Source organism: Cyprinus carpio, chromosome A13, assembly GCF_018340385.1.
Source record: "Cyprinus carpio isolate SPL01 chromosome A13, ASM1834038v1, whole genome shotgun sequence".
In the NCBI taxonomy this organism is placed as follows: domain Eukaryota; kingdom Metazoa; phylum Chordata; class Actinopteri; order Cypriniformes; family Cyprinidae; genus Cyprinus; species Cyprinus carpio.
In genome coordinates, this window is record NC_056584.1 from 18,061,400 (window position 1) to 18,080,940 (window position 19,541).

The 19,541-nt window shown below is 35.6% G+C and overlaps 3 protein-coding genes across 4 annotated transcripts; 1 reads left to right on the forward strand and 2 right to left on the reverse strand.

Moving 5' to 3' along the window:
* Positions 1 to 290: 290 nt before the first annotated feature.
* LOC109088920 (palmitoyltransferase ZDHHC16A-like) lies at positions 291 to 9,864 on the reverse strand. 2 transcript variants are annotated; one of them, XM_042769143.1, is made up of 11 exons: positions 9,727 to 9,864; positions 5,144 to 5,380; positions 4,856 to 5,050; positions 4,316 to 4,404; positions 4,176 to 4,204; positions 2,746 to 2,879; positions 2,400 to 2,495; positions 1,561 to 1,637; positions 1,346 to 1,469; positions 1,115 to 1,185; positions 291 to 1,021 (listed from the first exon to the last, which is right to left on the reverse strand). In XM_042769143.1, the coding sequence occupies exons 1-11, from the start codon at positions 9,742 to 9,744 to the stop codon at positions 919 to 921; spliced, it is 1,173 nt and encodes a 390-aa protein (XP_042625077.1). In that variant the 5' UTR covers positions 9,745 to 9,864; the 3' UTR covers positions 291 to 918. The 2 variants fall into 2 exon arrangements, with proteins under 2 accessions (XP_042625077.1, XP_042625078.1); XM_042769144.1 differs by lacking the exon at positions 9,727 to 9,864 and adding an exon at positions 6,644 to 6,813.
* LOC109058885 (histidine protein methyltransferase 1 homolog) lies at positions 9,109 to 10,882 on the forward strand. The gene is made up of 2 exons (XM_042769145.1): positions 9,109 to 9,541; positions 9,782 to 10,882. The coding sequence occupies exons 1-2, from the start codon at positions 9,449 to 9,451 to the stop codon at positions 10,643 to 10,645; spliced, it is 957 nt and encodes a 318-aa protein (XP_042625079.1). The 5' UTR covers positions 9,109 to 9,448; the 3' UTR covers positions 10,646 to 10,882.
* A 100-nt stretch (positions 10,883 to 10,982) lies between these two features.
* On the reverse strand, positions 10,983 to 14,007 carry LOC109058875 (phosphoglycerate mutase 1-like). Its single transcript, XM_042769146.1, has 4 exons — positions 13,737 to 14,007; positions 12,777 to 13,051; positions 11,923 to 12,103; positions 10,983 to 11,479 (listed from the first exon to the last, which is right to left on the reverse strand). The coding sequence occupies exons 1-4, from the start codon at positions 13,873 to 13,875 to the stop codon at positions 11,310 to 11,312; spliced, it is 765 nt and encodes a 254-aa protein (XP_042625080.1). The 5' UTR covers positions 13,876 to 14,007; the 3' UTR covers positions 10,983 to 11,309.
* Between the last annotated feature and the right edge of the window lie 5,534 nt (positions 14,008 to 19,541).

Here is a 19,541-nt window from a genome sequence, read left to right on the forward strand (position 1 = left end):
TGACACTGTGAGAAAGTGTACTGTCAATCTGAGGGGAAACTAGACTGTGGAAATCAGAAGTTTCTTTCTTTATACCAATCTGAAATGACAGAATTTATAATCCAATTAATGTAATGCAATATCAGATTGTCTTGAAACTGGCTGAATGACATACCGGGGTAGTGATATGAAATGGGGAAATGATGGTACACTGCCATCTAAAGGCAGTAATATATTTCATGTACAATGATGTATTTATAAATGTAAAAAATAAATCTAAAACTGTAAGATTTTTAAACAAGAAATGCTGTAAAAAAACATTTATTTTATACATAATAAAATTCTAGGCAAGTTTCTTCAGATGTGCTTGACTTTGGAAATTAATTATTGGATTTTAGTGCATTTAAAGAACGATACTGTAAGTGACATAAATAATGAGTTAAATTAGATTAAGATCCACCTGGTTACAAACCCCCCCCCCCCCACACACACACACTAAGGAAGTTAGCTACTATCAACTGTTTGGTTGCCAACATTCTTCAAAATATCTTCTTTTGTGCACAGCAGACGAAAGAAACTCATTTAAGTTTGGATCAACTTGTGGGTAAGTAAATGATGACAGTATTTTTAATTTTTGAGTAAACTATGCCTTTAAACATAGTATCTTCCACAGATCGCACAGACAACTGTCATGGATTTCATTACAAAATATTGATAGAAATATCCAAAATTTGCATGGTGTTTTTTTTGGAGAACAGCCCTTTCATTTGGCCATAAAAAGCAAAAGTCATCCAGTCAGATCGCTGTCTAAATCTGGGCTCTGCAGACTCCCATGTTCCCAGGGCTCTGGTTCTGCATTCAGTCTTGGCACAGTGGGGGGGACTCACCCTGATCAGCATGCTGGTTATCACCAACTAAGACAGTCAAGTCTTTAATGTCTCAGACTTGCATCATGTCTTTTTTAAGAGGGTAAATGTCCCATGTCAGTCCGTCACCATATGGGGTGTGTCCAGAGGGCAGGAGAACACGTGTCAGCCAATGACTGTGAAGACAATTATAATAATTTACATTAAAAATAAAAACAGCTCACAGACTGCAGAATAAAACAAAGAAAATGTAAAATGTGTAGTTTTACCTTCTCTTTTCGACACCAAAAAACACCTTCCAGTTGTTTAGTTTACCATAGCTGAAAGGATTCCGATAGACCTTTAAAAAACGGGAAAAAGGTAAATCATAGACCAAAAATAATAAAAAAAAAATTGACATAGCTATCAGAGATCACATAATAGAAAGAAATCTCCCAGCCCTATTTAAAAAGTTAGAAAAGTCAAAATTTAGATTCTGAATGGCCTGAATACACCCTTACTTTTCCACGTTTCGCCAAACGTTTGGCCTCTTTGTTGTTTATATGGCGTTCAATGCTGGTTTCTCCACAGGTGATAAGTACAGCATGCCACAATGTGAGAGCTCCTAGGGCGACTGCCACTGTGCTGATGGAAAAACCAGCAAACATAACAAAAGATGTGAGTCTATAGAAATAGTAACACCAGTATTGGGGCCATGGTGAAGGAATAGACGTACCTTGTGAGGACCCACATGTAGATAACACTCTTGTGAAACATTCTGTCTTTGTAGGTGTATGGAGGTTGAGAAACCTCCTGTGTTCATTGAAGCATCAGAAAAGCAAAAATATTTTATATTATTCAAAATATAAAGCATAATAATAAATATTACTTTACTCATTAAAAATATATACTTACGGACATAATTTACGGATATAATTTTGTAAAATAAATATATTAAAAATTTTATATCAGTGCATTTATGCATATATACATATGTTCAAATATTTAGGGTTGGTGAGATATTTTTTTTTTTTTTTTAAGAAGTCTCTTATGCTCACCAAGGCTGCAATTATTCAATTAAAATAAATCAAAAACAGTAATATTGTGAAACTGTATTACTATTTACAACAACTGTTTTCTATTTTAATATATTTCATACTGAAATGTATTCCTGGGTTGGCAAAGCTGAATTTTCAGCAGCCATTACTCTTTCAGAAATCATTCAAATATGCTGATTTGGTGCTGAAGAAAAATTTCTTCTTATCATCAAACTGAAAACTACGCATGCACATTTTTCCGATTCAAATGGAAATTATAGCGTGCCAGATCGAACCAAGCATAGATTAAAAAATTCTAAAGTTCACCAGTGAATCCCCCTCATCCAATTGTGACATAAGCAGAGTCAGTAAGTAATACTTATTTAAACACGCACTGTTAGCATAGGAATAAGGAAGGTTAAAAATAATTTGTTGGTGTTTCATAGCATGCTGTTTGTTTAAGAGTTTAAATGATGATACAAAAAACAACCAATCCCAGCTCTAAAGCCAAATCAACAGCAGGAAAATGCTGCACTACCTTCCCAGCCATGGCTTCTGATGGTACAATGCCGATGAGCAACCCAATCCCTGTCACAGGGACACCCTGTTTCTCCGCTTCCAAATGTCTGAATTGCTATGGAATGAGAACATTGAGAACAGATAGACACAACCATTCAGAAAGAGAGGAGTTAAATGCTATCTTAAGAGGGACACAAAACACCTTATTCATTAGTATAAGTAGAGAAAAAAAAATTTCCCACTGAAGTGTTTTCAAAGCTTTGAGCAAGTGAAAGATTCAAAATGTTATGATACCAAGACTGAGTTGTACTAAATGGAAATGAGCAAAGACAAAACAACAAATGTATTAAAAAACAAAGCCTTACATCTATGGCATTGTATGCATCGATAAACAGATTGCGACCGCTGATGCTACAATACATGCAGCCCAAAGTCAAACAGAGACAAAAGGAGAAGAAGTAACGATGATTGTAATGACCAACACAGTTGTTAAGCCAAGCTGAATATAAATAATTAAGGACTTAACTACACAGAAGTGGGAATATATGAAATGGATCTGGGCTGTTAAAGGAATAACTCACCGAATTTAATTTAAATTTTATATAAATTCAGTTTAAATGTAAATCTAATTGCTACTTACTCACATTTGTGTCATTCTAAATCTTTACTACTTTTTTTTTCCTGTGGAATGCAAAAGGGAAACTGAAGAGCAACAATGCCTGTCCAGTTTTACAGCTGCCTTTTCAGTTTTTTTACGATAGGGATTTTTATAAAGTCTTTGTTACAAAATTATAAGCCATGAACCAAACCAATCAGCAACAAGGTGATTCATAATATTACACAATTTTAATTTGAAGCAAAAATGTATTTGAAAATCGGACAAAAATATAATGGTACAAGTACTTAAAGGGATAGTTCTGTTAAACATAAAAGAAGATATTTTGAAGAATGTGGGTAACCAGTTTCTGGTCTCAAGTGATAGTATCAAATGGATAGTATCCATTCTTTTATGTTCAACAGAAGAGAGAAATATTTAATTTTTTGGGTGAACTATCCCTTTAATGGTTTTAATATGGGAATGAACTGCAATTCCATGAAGCATTGCGAATGACAATTTAAAAAAAAAGTAAAAATATTATAAATCTACTGATTTAAAGATGTTGAAATATATTTAATGTTTATTGCAAAATGAATATATATACAAATATTTAAGTAGTTTGAGAATGTCGGGAGATTTGCTCAAATATGTCATTTGCAGTGCTTCATGGGAGTGGGGGGGGGTGTTCTTTTTTGGGAAATCTGTTTGGTTTCTCTGATTAATAGGGATTTTTTATTCAGAATCATGGGTAAAGTAGTTATTCACAAAGAATTCTGTTGGTAAACATGATTATTTAAAAAATAAGTTGAAATAATGTGAGCTGATGGCTTTAAACAAAAGCATATGTCATAAATTAACAACCTCGTAACTTACAGTAGGTTGTCTTTAAAGCTTATCATTATAAAAACTGTTCCATTTTAACAACCCTATTCTATATAACTATTCTGAAAACGGTTCTTGTTGGTCTTTTCCATGCAATTCTAGTGAAGGAATGCAATACAACTTGTGCATATACAAGTTTGCAACAACATGAGTGTAAATAAATGACAGAATTGTAATTTTTGGTGAACTATTCCTTTAAACTGAATGTTTAACTGTGTAAAAACATTAAGTAAATAAGAATTTTAGCATAAAATAAGACCTAATTGGTGCACTTTTTTACAAAATGTCTGGATTATTGTGATTTAAAAAGGATACGGCAATGATGATCCATTTTAAGAATACAGCTGTAGAGAAAGATATAGGGATGTTTATACATGGAAGTTTCTTACAATAAAAGTATACAATGCAGCTGACACCGAGTCACCAGTTAGGTTTTATAAACCTGTTTCTCTTACGTTTTACAGATGCCACAGTGATGACTTCGCGCTGGTTTAGGAATGACACACTTTTTACAGAACGACACAAATGGGACATCATTTTTTATCTGAAAATCAACGAGAAAAAAGAAAGATGAGCTGTTAGGTCATGAATAACACTGAACACACACATCTGCTCTACTGGATCTTGTGGCATCTTTAAATACTCCAAATAAAAATGAAAAAAAGAAAACTAATCTTTAAGGGTGCCGAACCTTTGGAGGTTTATGCAGTTTAAGGTTAAAAAAGGTTACGCCTTCTTTCTTTGCTTGAACTTCTGGGTTTTTGCATTATGCAAATCTTCCGACATCGTGACTTAGACATGTGGGGGCATGTTTAAACGAGGCATTTTAGGAGGGCGTGGACGAGACTAAACTTTTATTAAGAATATATCTCTTTGGATTTGAGATTTTAGTCTTTGCAACTTTAGGGATCTTATCTATACACAAACAGCTTGTAACACTCCAAAGAGAAAGGAAACTTGAAATCGCATCATATGACCCTTTAAGGGTGCCGAACCTTTGGAGGGTATCCAGGGGGAGTTTTTGTGGCCTTGTAGTAATGGAAGACTATCATGACCAAGTTCCAATGTCCATAACAAATGTGCCACATCATCCAGCCAGGAGAGTAAGTTTGGAGGACCAACGGTAGAAGGCAGAAGTAAGCGATGAAAACCACAGAACTGGTAAGAGCTACTACTAAAAATACAAAAACCTGAAGAGAAAAGGAAAAAAACACAGGGTGTAAGAGAAACAGACAGTGTAACAAAATAACATGATTGTAATTATGAGAAATGAATGGATTTACCATTCCAAACCAGCGTGTGACAACCTCCACCATCCAAAACACTGGTTCAAGAATGCAGTCCAGCACTACTTCAGAGTTAGTGAGTGAGTTAAAATAAAGGGATTTGAAGATCAGTCTGATGTAGCTCACAGGCTGTTTTAGTCTTCTGGGCATGTGACTGCGACTGTGCCTGCCACACCTGCGCATCCATCGGAGCAGCAGGTGCATGACAGTAGAGCAGGGACGCATGTTCAGCCCCTGTAAAGACAAGATCTGATCTTTTATTAATCTGTTCAAACATCCTGAATATTGGCACAAGGAAGTTCCTCTGCCTACGGCCCACAATTTGCTCACTGACAATTGCCCTTGTGCTGAACCTGTAAGCCAGTTAGATTAACCAAGTATCCACCTAAGCATAGTTGGTGTGGATTGATCCAAACCAATAATGCAAGCATGGTTTAGTTTTCTGATACCCATGGATTATCTACCATTATAAAAAAAATATTAAAAAGGTTGATGACCTCTTTTGGTCAGTCTCTAGAAAGCAGCATACTTCACAAGATTTTACTAGTAACAATGCACCTAAAACAGCCCGCCCCTTTTAAGTTTACAAAAAAAAAAACACAAGGAATGCTAGGCTAGTGATTAATGCATCTTTCCATGGATTTGTAGTTGCAATCAAACCATTAATCTTACTAGAAGGGTTTCAAACCATCCCATAAAGAGTCGCTGGATGTGAATTTGGATTAAAATATGCATAAACAAGGATGTGTGATGATGATGAGAAACTTTGTTATTTGATTACAAAGGTAAGGTAAAATCAATGGCAGGCCAGCTTCGATTTATTAATCATTCCTGGTGTTCCCAGTTAGAATTCAAAAAAATTTCATGTTAGCATATACTGCATGACCAGAAATTGTAAAATTCAGACACATGAACTATGGATCTGGACAGTCTACATTCCCGATCAAACCAGTGAATGTTAAGAGAACACTGCCCATATGCTATAACTTTGTAATTGTGACTGACATAAGCAGAAACAGATATAATAGTTATAGTGGACAATAGATACTGTGAGATTTGTGTAAAAATGGTCATCATCATAAACCATCCCCCCATGTCATTAACAGACTATAATCTCAGGGACAGATTGTGAGTCTGTGACTTTAAAAATATAATTAACAGAAAAACACGCACAGATATTGTTTAGTTAGTACACTGGTCAAAACACTGTCAGAGTAAAATATCTAAAAGATATATACATATTTAAATATACTATCTATATGTCTGTCTATCTTTCATTTATCTAACTATCATCTATCTAATGCACATTACACACTACATACATAGATACATAAATCTAAAAATGAATATATATATATATATTTCTCTGTATACACATAAGTGATGAAACAAGGGTTTACAGTGATGTTTAGTACCTCGACCTGACTGAATTAAACAGCAAGAGCTAAACATCAAAGAACACGGCATGGCAAAAATTTGTACAATCGGTTGTCCTACCTGCCCAAGATCTTCTCCTAAAACTGCGATAAAATCAACTCATGATACCGCTGAATTGTTTAATTTATTTATTTATTTTATTTCGAGATAGACGGAGACAAATAACTGGAAGCAGTAATTTCTATTCCTTTGATTTCATCTGTCTCCGTCTGACGTTCATGGATGTGAGCTGTCACGCTGGGAATTCTGGGAATTGGAGTTTAAGGCGTGGAAAGCAGAAATATTATCTGGGAATATTTTTATGTATATTTTTGTATTCTTAATTATCGAAATTACGTTACATTGTGTGGTATTTAATGAATTAATCGTACTTCATTTCGATTTTTATAAGATTTAAGACAAACGGCAGTGGAGAATTGTGGGAATCGTAGTTCGATTCATGCCCAAGTCTTACGCGAATCGGTTCTTTCGAACACCTCCTTTCAAAGGAACGGCTCAAGAAACAATTCAGTGATTCTTTTACATCCGAGCGTGACTCTGAAACCAGAGATGGTCTTATTATTTATAGCCATCAAGTGGCTTTGCTAAAATCTGCTTTAGAACGGCCCAATAAAGGCATATTACGTGTTTACGGGTTTATTATGTGTTCTTTTCTATAACGTATGTAGTGAAATTGAATTCCTCCCAGTTTGTTGCAGTCATGAATAACCAGTCCATAAAAAGTATTTAAACCTATTTAAAACACAATTATAATTTACGTTTATACTGTTAAAATAATTTACATCTGTTGGCTGAAAATGTCTTTTTATAAAAAGCTGTTTAAATAACTCAGACCTATTTCTGAGCATGTTCAACCAATGCATTGAAAAGATCCGACTCAAAAGAACTCGGGACAGAGGATTAAAGTTTTCAGTAGCAAAGACTCAATATATGATTTTTACAAAGAAGAAGAAGATGGAACAAATTACACTGAAATTATATGATCAACCATTAGAAAGAGTTTCAGAATTCAAATATCTTGGACTAATCTTTGATGGAAAATTAACATGGAAGAGACATATTAAGAAAATTGAAAATAAATGTAAAGGTATAATAAATTGTATGGTAGCAATATCCAAGTATGAATGGGGAGCAAGCAAGAGATCATTATTGCATATATATCAAGCATTAATTCGCTCTAGTATAGATTATGGATGTATAGTGTATGGGGCTGGATCTAAATTAGAGATGAAGAAATTGGAAAATATTCAATCTAAAGCACTTAGAATCTGTTGTGGGGCAATAAGATCAACCCCCTTTAGATGCCATCAGGGTTGAAATGGGGGAGATGCCATTAGATTTGAGAAGAGAGAAAATGTCTTTGATGTATTGGGTTAATCTACAGGGAAGTGAAAGAAATCACCATACACAAACAGTTTTAAAAGATTGCTGGGAATATAAAAAGAATGGAGGAAATAGTTTTGGATGGAAATATGAGCAATGGGTCAAGGAGTGTGACCTGAAGGATGAAGTTATCTGTCCTAATATACCACTACATGGTGTATCAGTATGGAATATTACTGAACCTGTTGTTGAAATGAGATTATTAGATGCCCGGGAAAAAGAAGAAGGGTATAGTAATAGTTTTGAAATCAGTGGTTTTATGAGAGAAACATTTTATTCTTTTATACAGATTTATACAGATGGATCTAAAGACCCAGTGAGTCAGAAAGTGGGTATAGGAGTGTATATTCCCAGATTTTAAAATCACAAATAATCTTAAGATTAAGTGATAAATTATCTGTATATTCCACAGAATTAAGTGCTATAATAGTAGGATTGCAGTGGGTTGAACAGGTTAAGCCAAATAGGGTTGTAATTTGCTCAGACTCTTCATCAGCTCTCAAAAGTATAATGTCAACAAGAACTGATAGAGAAGACCTGTTGGTGGAAATTTACACATTATTATACAGACTGAAAACAGAGTATATAATAATATATCTCTTTTGTACCAGCACAAAAAATAATAATAGTAAATAAAAAAAATGATCAACAATCAAAAAAAGAAGAATTAAAGAAAAACTTGGTGGATATTAAGGTACCCCTGGGAAGAAGTGAGGTAAAATCAGTGATAAATAAGGAAATAATAAAAAAACGTGGCAACAAAGATGGGAAAATAGTAGTACAGGCAGATGGTATTATAATATTGAAAAATCAGTAAGGAAAAAATGAACAGTTTTATGGAAGACATAGAAAGGAAGAAGTTATGATATCAAGGTTAAGGTTTTGGACATACAGGGATTAAATTCAACACACTTGCAATAATGGGGAAGCATGAGAATGGTATGTGTGATGCGGGTGATGTATTAGAAACCAATAGAGCATGTGTTTTTTTAAGTGTAATAAATATCATGATGAGCGTAATAGTCTTTTCAGCAAACATAAAGAATAAACCAGTGAGTGTAGTGGACCCTATTGGGAAAAGGGTTTGAGAGATAATCAGTATATTATGGCGGTTTTTAACCTTTTTAAAGTGTACAGGATTAGAGTATAGGATATAGATGTAGTAATGCTTTCATCCATCTCAGAGAGTGAAGAGCCTACTGTGGAAGCTGGAGGAGCTGAACACGCAGCGCCAGTTAAAGCATGGGATCTGATCCTTTGGGAGTGGGTGGGGCAATTAAATTAAAATTATACAGATACATCACCCATGCAAGTAAATAAGTTATACAGTAGGTGGCGGTAATACTCCAAAGGAGTGAATGGCCATATAACAAGAAGAAGAAGAAGAAGAAGAAGAACTCGGGACAGTTCAGGACTCGGACAACGAAAGTAGATGTTCACACGTGCTAAGGCTCTACGTGGGGACTCGAAATAGTGCAAAACATGGCGTTCAGTTTCAACTTCGATATTCCTTTACAGACAGAAGAAACAAACGATAAAAACGACAAAGCAAAAGATGTGCATCTTACGTGCTCGGTAAGGGAATATATCATTAGCTTGTTAAAACCGGCTATATCTTTGCTAATGCTGGAAGACAGCTGACTTTAAGCTCTAAATGCTTGAAATGTACAACACACTTTAAATTCTAGGACTAAATGATATTCCATTTTAACAATTAATGTGAAAGCGTGAATCAGCAATATGTGGGTGAAGTTACTCACAGTAAGATTTGATTGCATGTGTTAAGATCAAATGCACATTGTCGTTTTTTCATAGGAAGCCAGTGCAACCGTCTCAAAGATTAAGGATGCTGTGGAGCACCAACTTTTGTTGGATCCTCTGTCCCACATTGAGAACTGGGTGCCTGAAACCATCACCATAGGTGCCCTGCCTCCTCTTCTTTGTCTCAACGAATCAGTGTTTGAGAAGACTGCTTCTGAACGAGAGGACAGTGAGGAGATACTGGCCAAAACACTGACTCAAAACTCTGACCTCATCTCTGGGGTCTATGAGGGTGGACTTAAGATATGGGAATGCACTTATGACCTTCTTGAGTACATTGATGATGCAGGAGAGACCTTCGCTGGGAAAAGAGTGTTAGACTTGGGCTGTGGAGCAGGTCTACTTGGCATACTTGCATTGAAGAGAGGAGCCACCAAAGTTGACTTCCAGGATTATAACAGCACTGTGATAGAGCAGTTAACAATGCCAAATGTCTTTCTCAATTGTGAAGAAGATGATGAGAACGAAGAGAAAAATAGCAGCCCACCGTCAAAGAGGAAAGCCCTAAATGCATCAGAGAAGTTACTAGATTGTTGTGGTTTCTTCTCAGGCGACTGGAACTCTTTTCTCATACTTATGCAAAATAAAACCCCATCGCCGAAATATGACATTATCTGTACATCAGAAACCATATACAACACAGACTACTACTCTTCACTTCATAATGTGTTCTGTGACCTGCTCGATGAGAATGGTATTGTTTATTTGTCAACCAAATCTCACTATTTTGGAGTAGGAGGTGGCCTTCATCTGTTTGAGAAGTTTGTGGAGCAAAATAATGTCTTTCAAATCAGATATTTGAAGGATGTGGAACAAGGCCTGAAGAGACATGTTGTATCATTGACATTCAAAAAGTGACATTTAAATTGTGCTATCTATGCTATTATGGTGCAAGTTAACATAAGATAATGGATGCCCATTCCTTTTAGGCCAGAAGGCTTGGCTATGGGATCCTAAATTGTGCTTGGTGTGAGAACTAATGTTAAAACAGCAAGAGCACCATCACTGAAACTGGAGTTTGGTGAAACACTTTTATTCTTTGTTTGTTGAAGTCAATGTTCAATCTGCAATAAAGTCCTGCAAAACCACCATCAACTAGACAGGAACTGACATAAGTTTACATGTACCACCTTATATATCTCTACAATTTATTAAACAGGATCACACAGGCCGAGACAGACAGACTCAACACTGGTTTAATGTGAAAAGAAATGTATTTGAAGATGCAACATTGACAACACTTGACCAAACATTCTTCAAAATAAAGTGGAGACAAGTAAATCATGGAATTAATTACATAAAGACAAATCCAAACAAAAAGGTGTAGTCCCTGTAAACTGTTTAACTAATAAATACTCACAACCATTCCAAAATTCTAATATTTCAAATTGGTTACATATAGACCCAATATTTTTTTTTACTTGTATATACTTCTTCCATAGAGCTCTGCCTCATTGATGTTAAATATGGGAGTCTTGTTTAAAGTAATTCAGTGCTGATGTATAATAAAAATATATATACTCTATTTCTTGGCTTTGCCCTGTGCTGCCACAGCCTCCATGGCTTTGCGAACGGTTTCCTCGTCTCCGAGGAACTGCATGGGCTTGATGGGCTTCAGGTTCTTGTCCAGCTCATAAAGAATAGGGATGCCTGTGGGCAGATTCAGCTCCATGATGGCCTCCTCAGACATACCTGTGAGTGAGGAAACAAACTATGAGACTATGGAAGAAATGAAAGCTAAATCATTTGTGGTGACCCCACAAGTCATTTTTATTTTTTTATATGATGCATTTTAATTTTAACGTTTGAGTAATTTTTGTGTTTTTGGCATTTGTATTAGTTTTTTTAATGAGTCTAAACAGTTATTAATTTATTCCATTTTAATTTTAGTTACTTTAGTACATCAAGTTTAATTATATGAAAATGCCTTGGCAACTTTTGACTTCATGCCACAGTAATTGTATGGAGAGAAACTAAAAAAAAAAGCAATCTCTTGCTGATTAAAAACTACATACATATGTAAGATTTTATTGATTTAAAGATTTTATTCATTTCGATGACTTTTCCTAACCTGGAAATCATATTTAAAGTATTTCAATGATAGTGGGATTGAAATGATACTGTGGGATAATTACCTTCTAAGTGTTTCACAATGCCTCTCAAACTGTTTCCATGAGCAGCAATCAACACCCTCTTTCCTTCCTTGATTTGAGGCGCAATCTCTTCATTCCAAAAGGGTAGCGCCCGTGCAATTGTATCTTTCAGACTCTCACAAGAAGGCAGCTGGTCATCGGTCAAATCAGCATAACGTCTGTCCTATAGGAAGACAAGACATCCCACAAGATATAAAGTTGGTGCATTAATCAAATGTTACATAATCATATCACTATGTAATAGTGCTGCTCTTTTAGGCTAATAGAAATTCTTGATTTGTTTGTTTGTTCTAGGTCATAGGAAAACCAGAGTGCTAGAATGTTATCAACATTTGTATGCAGTTTTCTATGCGAATAAGGTATGACCTTTGATTTCTGACTCTTTGCACTTATTAACTACTAGAAGGTCAATTTCAATGTGTAACATCAACATGTGGCAACAAATTGCAACATGTAGCTGAAAACTTGGTTTTCAAACTCATGAGCTGGGATAATGCATGTTGAAGTGACTTATGAACTCTGTTATTTTCGTTGTAAGGGACGCAAGAATGCAGATAAAAAAAGTTGATAGGCATGCTTGTCACTGGGCAATATCATACATGTACATTCAGAAAGCTCAAAACTGAGCACACCCTCTAGAGTAGCAGCTATCAGACACCATGTGCATTTGTATACACTTACAAGTTACTGTTTCTTATATATTTTGAGAAATCTATGGAATCTGAGGAGGGGAAGTGACTAATTTTAATGACAAATACATCTAAAATATGCATTTGAATGCAACAGATTAGTTGCTTAAATTACCATAATAAATGTAAGATGCTTGAAGACCCCACCTTGCTGATGATGCTGTAAAAGTCATGATCTGCATCCATGGTTGGTGGAGGGATGTCGTAGGAGCGCCTCCAAACCTTAACCTGGGCTTCACCATGCTTGGCCGCAGTCTCGGCCTTGTTTAACCCAGTGAGACCACCATAATGGCGTTCATTCAGGCACCAGGTCCTGTGCACGGGCAGCCACATCTGATCAATACCGTCCAAAACAATCCATAACGTCCGAATGGCCCTCTTCAGCACAGAGGTGTAACAAATGTCAAACTCAAACCCTGCATCTGCAAAGACACAGTATAGACTTTATATGAAAAACAGAATTCAGCATAATACAACTTAATATATTGTGATCATCATTTATTTTTCTTATTATTTAAATTGTATTTATTTTTAATACAGCATGGCCCTAATATGGAAATAAAAACTATCCAAATTAATATTACATTATTTTTAAAAAAAATTATAGAATATTATTTTTTAATAAATAAATGATAACATTATAATTATTAAAATATTATAAATTATAACATATCAATTAAATGCATAACTGTATGTAATCGCGTCAAAAAGTCACTTTACGCATCCCTGACTGGGAAATTCAGCACATGAACAAAATCACGTCCTGTGTTGCACGTTCGCAACGGGTAGGCCCCGCCCTCAACCCGTCAGTAAAAGGCAAAGCGCCAGCTTATTGGTTCAGAGCGTACATACGTCATGTCGGAGGCGGGGCTGTGGCGGGGATGCGCAGTCTTCCGAAAGTCATTAGAATTTTCCGGTTTGATTTCTCTCATTAAAAAGGCAAAAATTTTAATGCAAACATTAATAAGACAAAGCGTGCAAATTGATACTCAATTTAGAAATAATGTATGTTCTTTCAAAAACGAATCTAGATCTAATCTGACATACTTAGGACGGCAGATTTACAACGCTCATTCAAAATGCTGGAAAATATAATACTATACAAACCCTTTAAAGCTTGACCGCCTTTCTTTGCTTCCTGAACCCCGGTCTCGCTCAGGTCCGCGTCGAACCAGCCACAGAAGCGATTCTCCTGGTTCCAGCAGCTCTCGCCATGGCGAATGAGAACCAGCTTGTATGCAGCCATGTGAGATATTCACAGAGACCAATTCTACAGGTAACACTAGCAGCTGAAGACAGATCTGAGCTCTGGTCGTACTGGTTAAGCTCTGCACAGAGTTCTGTCAAAAAGACCCTCCTCTCTCATCTGAGTCCGTAATGAATGACGTTCCGACCGCCCCATCTCAACGCTCAACCAATCAACGCCTCGCAACGCTGCGCAATCAAGTGAAACTGGAAACACGGCATGGAAAAAAAACCGTGACCTTCCTGTAACACCCCTGAATATTTTATATTAAACCTCCTGTAGCATTTTGGGGTTCAAAATATTTTAGCAATAAATAAGAAGGAGTATAATATATTTCATCGTTCATAGTTCATCGACCCTACCAGAGATAAGCGGTGCAATAAATCATTAAATTGAGGGAGGATTAGTAACTTCCCGTTCGAGGTCATTGGGTGTATCTTGGAGATGAGGTTCTGGAGAGCCAATCAGAAGTTACTTATGTAGGTGTGGGCGGGGTTTAGTGCGGAACTGCGGATGTTTCTGAAGCCTGACCTGAGCGTGTTTTTCTACTCGAATAAATGATGCTGCTGGAGTATGAATGAAACAAATAAAAATAGTAACTATTAAGCGTATTAAGTATTTTGATAGTAACTATTAATCTTTAGAATTCGACTTTTTGTCTCGAAATGTATGTACCTAACTGCATATCTGACCATATTCTGAATCTGATGACCATAAATGACTCATGATCAATCATTATGAATAGATGGAAAACTGCATTTGCCGCACCTTTTAATCCAGTGGATATTTCTCAGGGTTGGTTCTTTTTGAAAATCTGGTAAGAACTCATACCTAAAAGTCCTGCCAACAAAAAGCTATTGAACATGTTCCACCGTTATTGCCTAGAAATAAAAACAATCTTAAGCTTTACATTAAACTCATGAACCTGATTTGCTTACTTTAATCTACATACTGGAGATTTTTGTTGCCCATTACTCTTAATTCGGAGTATACACTTAGGAGCAGTCAATACTTGGATGGAAACCAAGTAACATACATTGCAGTATGTTTTAATGGAAACAAAATAAAGTTTTTTTTGTTTTGTTTTGTTTTTCACCTTTTCTCTTTTAATGGACCTTTTTCACATTTCCGGGTTTCTCAGCAACAGAAGAAGTCGTCATAGTTGTGTAAACTTCTATATCAGTGAGTGAGAGACTACCACAAATATTTTTTGCATTCCCATTTGCTCAAATAGCAAAAGACTCAACAATAGTGTTTTCATGACTTTCAAAACTTTTTTGTAATTTGACAAAAGGTAATATAATACAAAGTATAGTGTTATAAATGTACATAAAAACCATGAAGAGCTTTTCTGCCAAGCCGTCACTGCAGCGCCTGGCCGGGTACAGGTAGGTTGACCTTTGACCCCACACACACTTCATAGGTTATCTGAACTAGGTTTACACTTGATCCTGTGATTCGTCTGTACTGTTGTCTCTGTTTGACATCACAGGAGTAAGCTGACCTTTGCACAAAATGTTCAGAGTGACTTCATTGCTTTCGTCAATGCCTTCAAGGTATAAAATTCCAAATCTGAGCATGCTCTGTGGACTGGTATAGATTATAATCAAATAAAGTACGGTGTCTGTAATAGTAAAATATTAGTTATTACACAGCAGTTTGATGAGAACATTGTTATAGGCCAACATCAAATGTTTTAGAATTTTGATTTTAAATGTAAATTGTCAGATTTTTTCTTTTTTTGTTGTTTTTCGGACCTGGTACACATCTAGAGCTAAAGGAGAATTCAGAAACCCAAAGGTAAAAAAATATATTGATCATATATTTGAAAACGAGAAAGGGAATATTACACACTATACTAAAGACACTCATTCTAAAATATCCTTAAAAAAAAAACCACAATACAGAGCGTATATACTGAAAATCAACAAATAAAAGTAATGGGGGGAAAAGGACTGCATTCAATTCGCGACTGCATTCAAGTCAAACAAATCAGATAGGTAAATACACTGTGCACACACACACAAAAACATGCTCATTTTATACAGAATTTACATTTTAAACATGCACATCATAAACTCCTCAAACCCTTTAAAAGTCAAAACCATCATTTAACATGCACATCAGCAGCTCCTCAAACCCCACAGACTACACCAGCCTGCACAAACAGAGAATCATCCTGCAGGTATAGACAAACACACACAACAGTACACTATTTTTTAAAAGTTTGAGCCAGCAAGATGTTTTTTTTTTTTTTAAATTATTATTAAGAAATCTACTTTTATTCAGCAAGAATGCATTAAACAAAAGTGACAGTAAAAACCTATTTTTATAAAAAAAAAAAATAATAATCCCTTTCAAATAAATGCTGTTCTTTTCTTGAACTTGCTACTCATTAAAAGATTCTGAAAAATCGCAGCAATATTAAGCAGCACAACTGTTTTCAACAGAGCACCAAATCAGCATATTAGAATGATTTTTGAAGGATCATGTGACACTGAAGACTAGAGTAATGAGTGCTGAAAATTCAGATTTGTGATCACTGGAATAAATTACATTTTAAAATATATTAAAATAGAGAACAGTGTTTTTTTTAATTGTAGCAATAAAGCAGAAGATAACACTTTTTACTGTACTTTTGATCAAATAAATGTAGCCTTGGTGAGCAAAAGAGACTTCAAAACAATCTTAGCCACCCCAAACCCTGAACAGTAATGGATGTTTTGAGTGTGTGCGTATATGTGTGACAAGAATGTGATCTGTTAATCCTTTCTTTGTCTTTTTGGATTAGGTAGTCATTGCGGGTGCATTTTTCCCAAACTGTTTCTCTCAGGGAGAGATTGATGAGCAGCTGGCATCTAAGGAACTTTCTGGAAACAACCCAAAGACCATGAATATGGAATTAGTGTCTCCACTTACAGAAGTCTGTCAACAAAGTACTGTCATCGTGGAGCAATAATTTGAAACAAATCTTGTTAAGCAAGATAGATTTTATAAACATTTATAACCAATTACCTGAATAACACAACTGGTTTAATGGCACAGATTTTGAAAGTAACTTTAAGGTATAAACATTTAAAGGAGCCCCCTCTAGAACCAGAACTGATACCTCAGACTTGCAATGAATTGACCAGTTATTTGTGTACTTGTGTAGAGTATGTTTCTGGCAGTTAGTCTAATGTCTTTTCTCTCTCTTAGATTAGGAATGTGCCTCCGTTTGCACACCCACTCTACAATCAACTACAACAACTCAAACCAAAATGCCAAAACGACAAATCAATGGCCAAATCAATGGATCCAGGTAACTTAAATGCACAAACATAAACACTGTTTTTGTATGGAAGTCCGTTTCTACCATGGAATAAAAAAATGTAATTGCATCTTTTTATCTCACAATTTTTTTTTTTTCTGGAATAGCAACTTCAAAACTACTAGCTTAATCTTTTGTAATTTCTGCTATATAAACTAGTGGATTCATGATTTGTTATTGATGTAATATTGGATACCAAATTCGGGCAGGCAATGATATAAAGCAGTAAGGTCACCTGCCTAATTTTCTGGACAAATGGCTCTATCTGGAAAAAAAAACACATTTAAATAAAAAAATAAACACATTAAAATGAAATATAAAAAGAATGTCAAAAAAAGGAATATAAAATAAAACACAAAAACAAAACAAATAATTTCATCCACAAAGTTAGATGCCCTTTAAAAGAGATTTCTGAGAAAAAGAGTTGTGAGATATAAACTTGAAATTGTCAAAGTCAGATTTGTATTACCTCAAAATCGTCACACATAAAATACAAACAGCAACAAAATAGTGTCAGTTAACAGCAGCCCTAAACATGAGAGATCTGAGACCTGTATCTGTCTCTCTCTATCCAAACCTACTGTGTGTGGCCCCCTTCAAAGACAGACAGCAACTGGCCAAATACTATAGAGCCAAAGTACTGCACATCCTAGACAGCAACGTAGAGGTACATGCCATACACACACACACACACACACACACACACACACACACACACACACACACACACACACACAGGTGTTTTGCATCGCAGGCATGGATCCGTCTGCGCAGTGGCTAATTCTGGTCGTTGGAGTAACCGATTTAGGACTCTCACAAACGGTCGATCTGCCATCGTGTCCCTCTACTCAATTCTGCATGGTGTCATGTGCGTCGATCTGCACATCTCCATGGAGACAGGCGATGTCAGCGTGACGGACCTCCTGGTGCAGGAGGGACACGCCTGCCACACCCCAGAATGCTCTGAGAGTCAGGTAACCTTGGAAACACCATTGTAATCGAACACCATCTACATGACAAGTTTACTTGGCATTATTTTAATTCAGTTTTTAACATTTCATAGTCCTCTGTTGCTTGGCAACAACGAATAAGTCCTGAAATAATGTACTAAAATATGTATGCATCAAGTTTAAAATTATTTATAGTTCATTAAACTAGGAAAAGTATAGAAACTTATTTCTGAAACAGAGTAAAACAAAGGTAATTGCAACTTTCCTCCTTTTCTCCCAACTACTTTTATCTCACAATTCTTTTTTTTTTTTATAATTGTGAGTTTATATCTCAGCCTTGGTGGAATCAAGTTTCCATAGATATGAGAAAATGTTTTAAAGGGGGCATAACATTTTCGCCAATCTCATGTTAATTTTGAGTACCTATATAGTAGTATTGCATCCTTCATATGTCTGTAGAGTCTTTAGTTTGATCAGATTTATAAAAGAAGGATACAACCTTACATTCTTTCCAAAAACAGCTGAGCTCCTGTAGCTGTGCCGTGGGTGGAGCTAAAGAGTCTTGAGCACTTGTGCGCCGATTGCCAACAAAACACAGAAATTTGATGCAGTTTTACTCACCGTCTGCGAATCCAGCTCATGACCTGGATCTTTTATCTCTGGGACCGCTCTGTCTTTCAATATCAAATGATGTGCAAATCCAGAGTGTATCTGGCACAGAAATACTCCATCATACGTCCAAATCGTTTTTTAAAACTTTGGCCATGTTTAGCATGAGAATCCAACTCTTTAACAGTGTAAATAACTCAGAATGCATGAAATAGCATTAGTTTTCCATAACATTTGTGCACTATGTTCCAAGCTGTCTGAAGCTGTATGATAGCTTTTTGTGAGGAACAGACCAAAAAAGATTTGTATACAAAAAAACAAAAATATTTTTTAAAAAAGTTACATGCTTATAATCTTTTACCCACTTTTAGTTCAAATCTCATGAAATGGAAATTCACCCTATCACACTTATAAATTCATGTTATTGATCTGTTTGTGAATGATGCATCCATGCATGTATTTTATTTTTATAAAACATTTTGACTTAAATTTTTAATCAAAATACCATAATTCCATTGAAACTAAAGGCTTTCCGTTTAACCAGTTCCTTTGTTACAACTGTCTGCAAGCTCACATTCAGATCTGCCTCCATCCAATTAACAACCAATGAACAGAACAAAGTCCTGCCCTACATTTGCTTTCTTTTTTGATAATCTGTTTAACTCCAATGTATGTCAGAATTTGGAACATCTGTTACTACTTATCTGTTTGCTAATGTTATATTCATTTCACATTAAGCTCTGATACTTTATTGAATAGCAACAGGACATCATTTAGGAGGATTCGCATTTTGCACA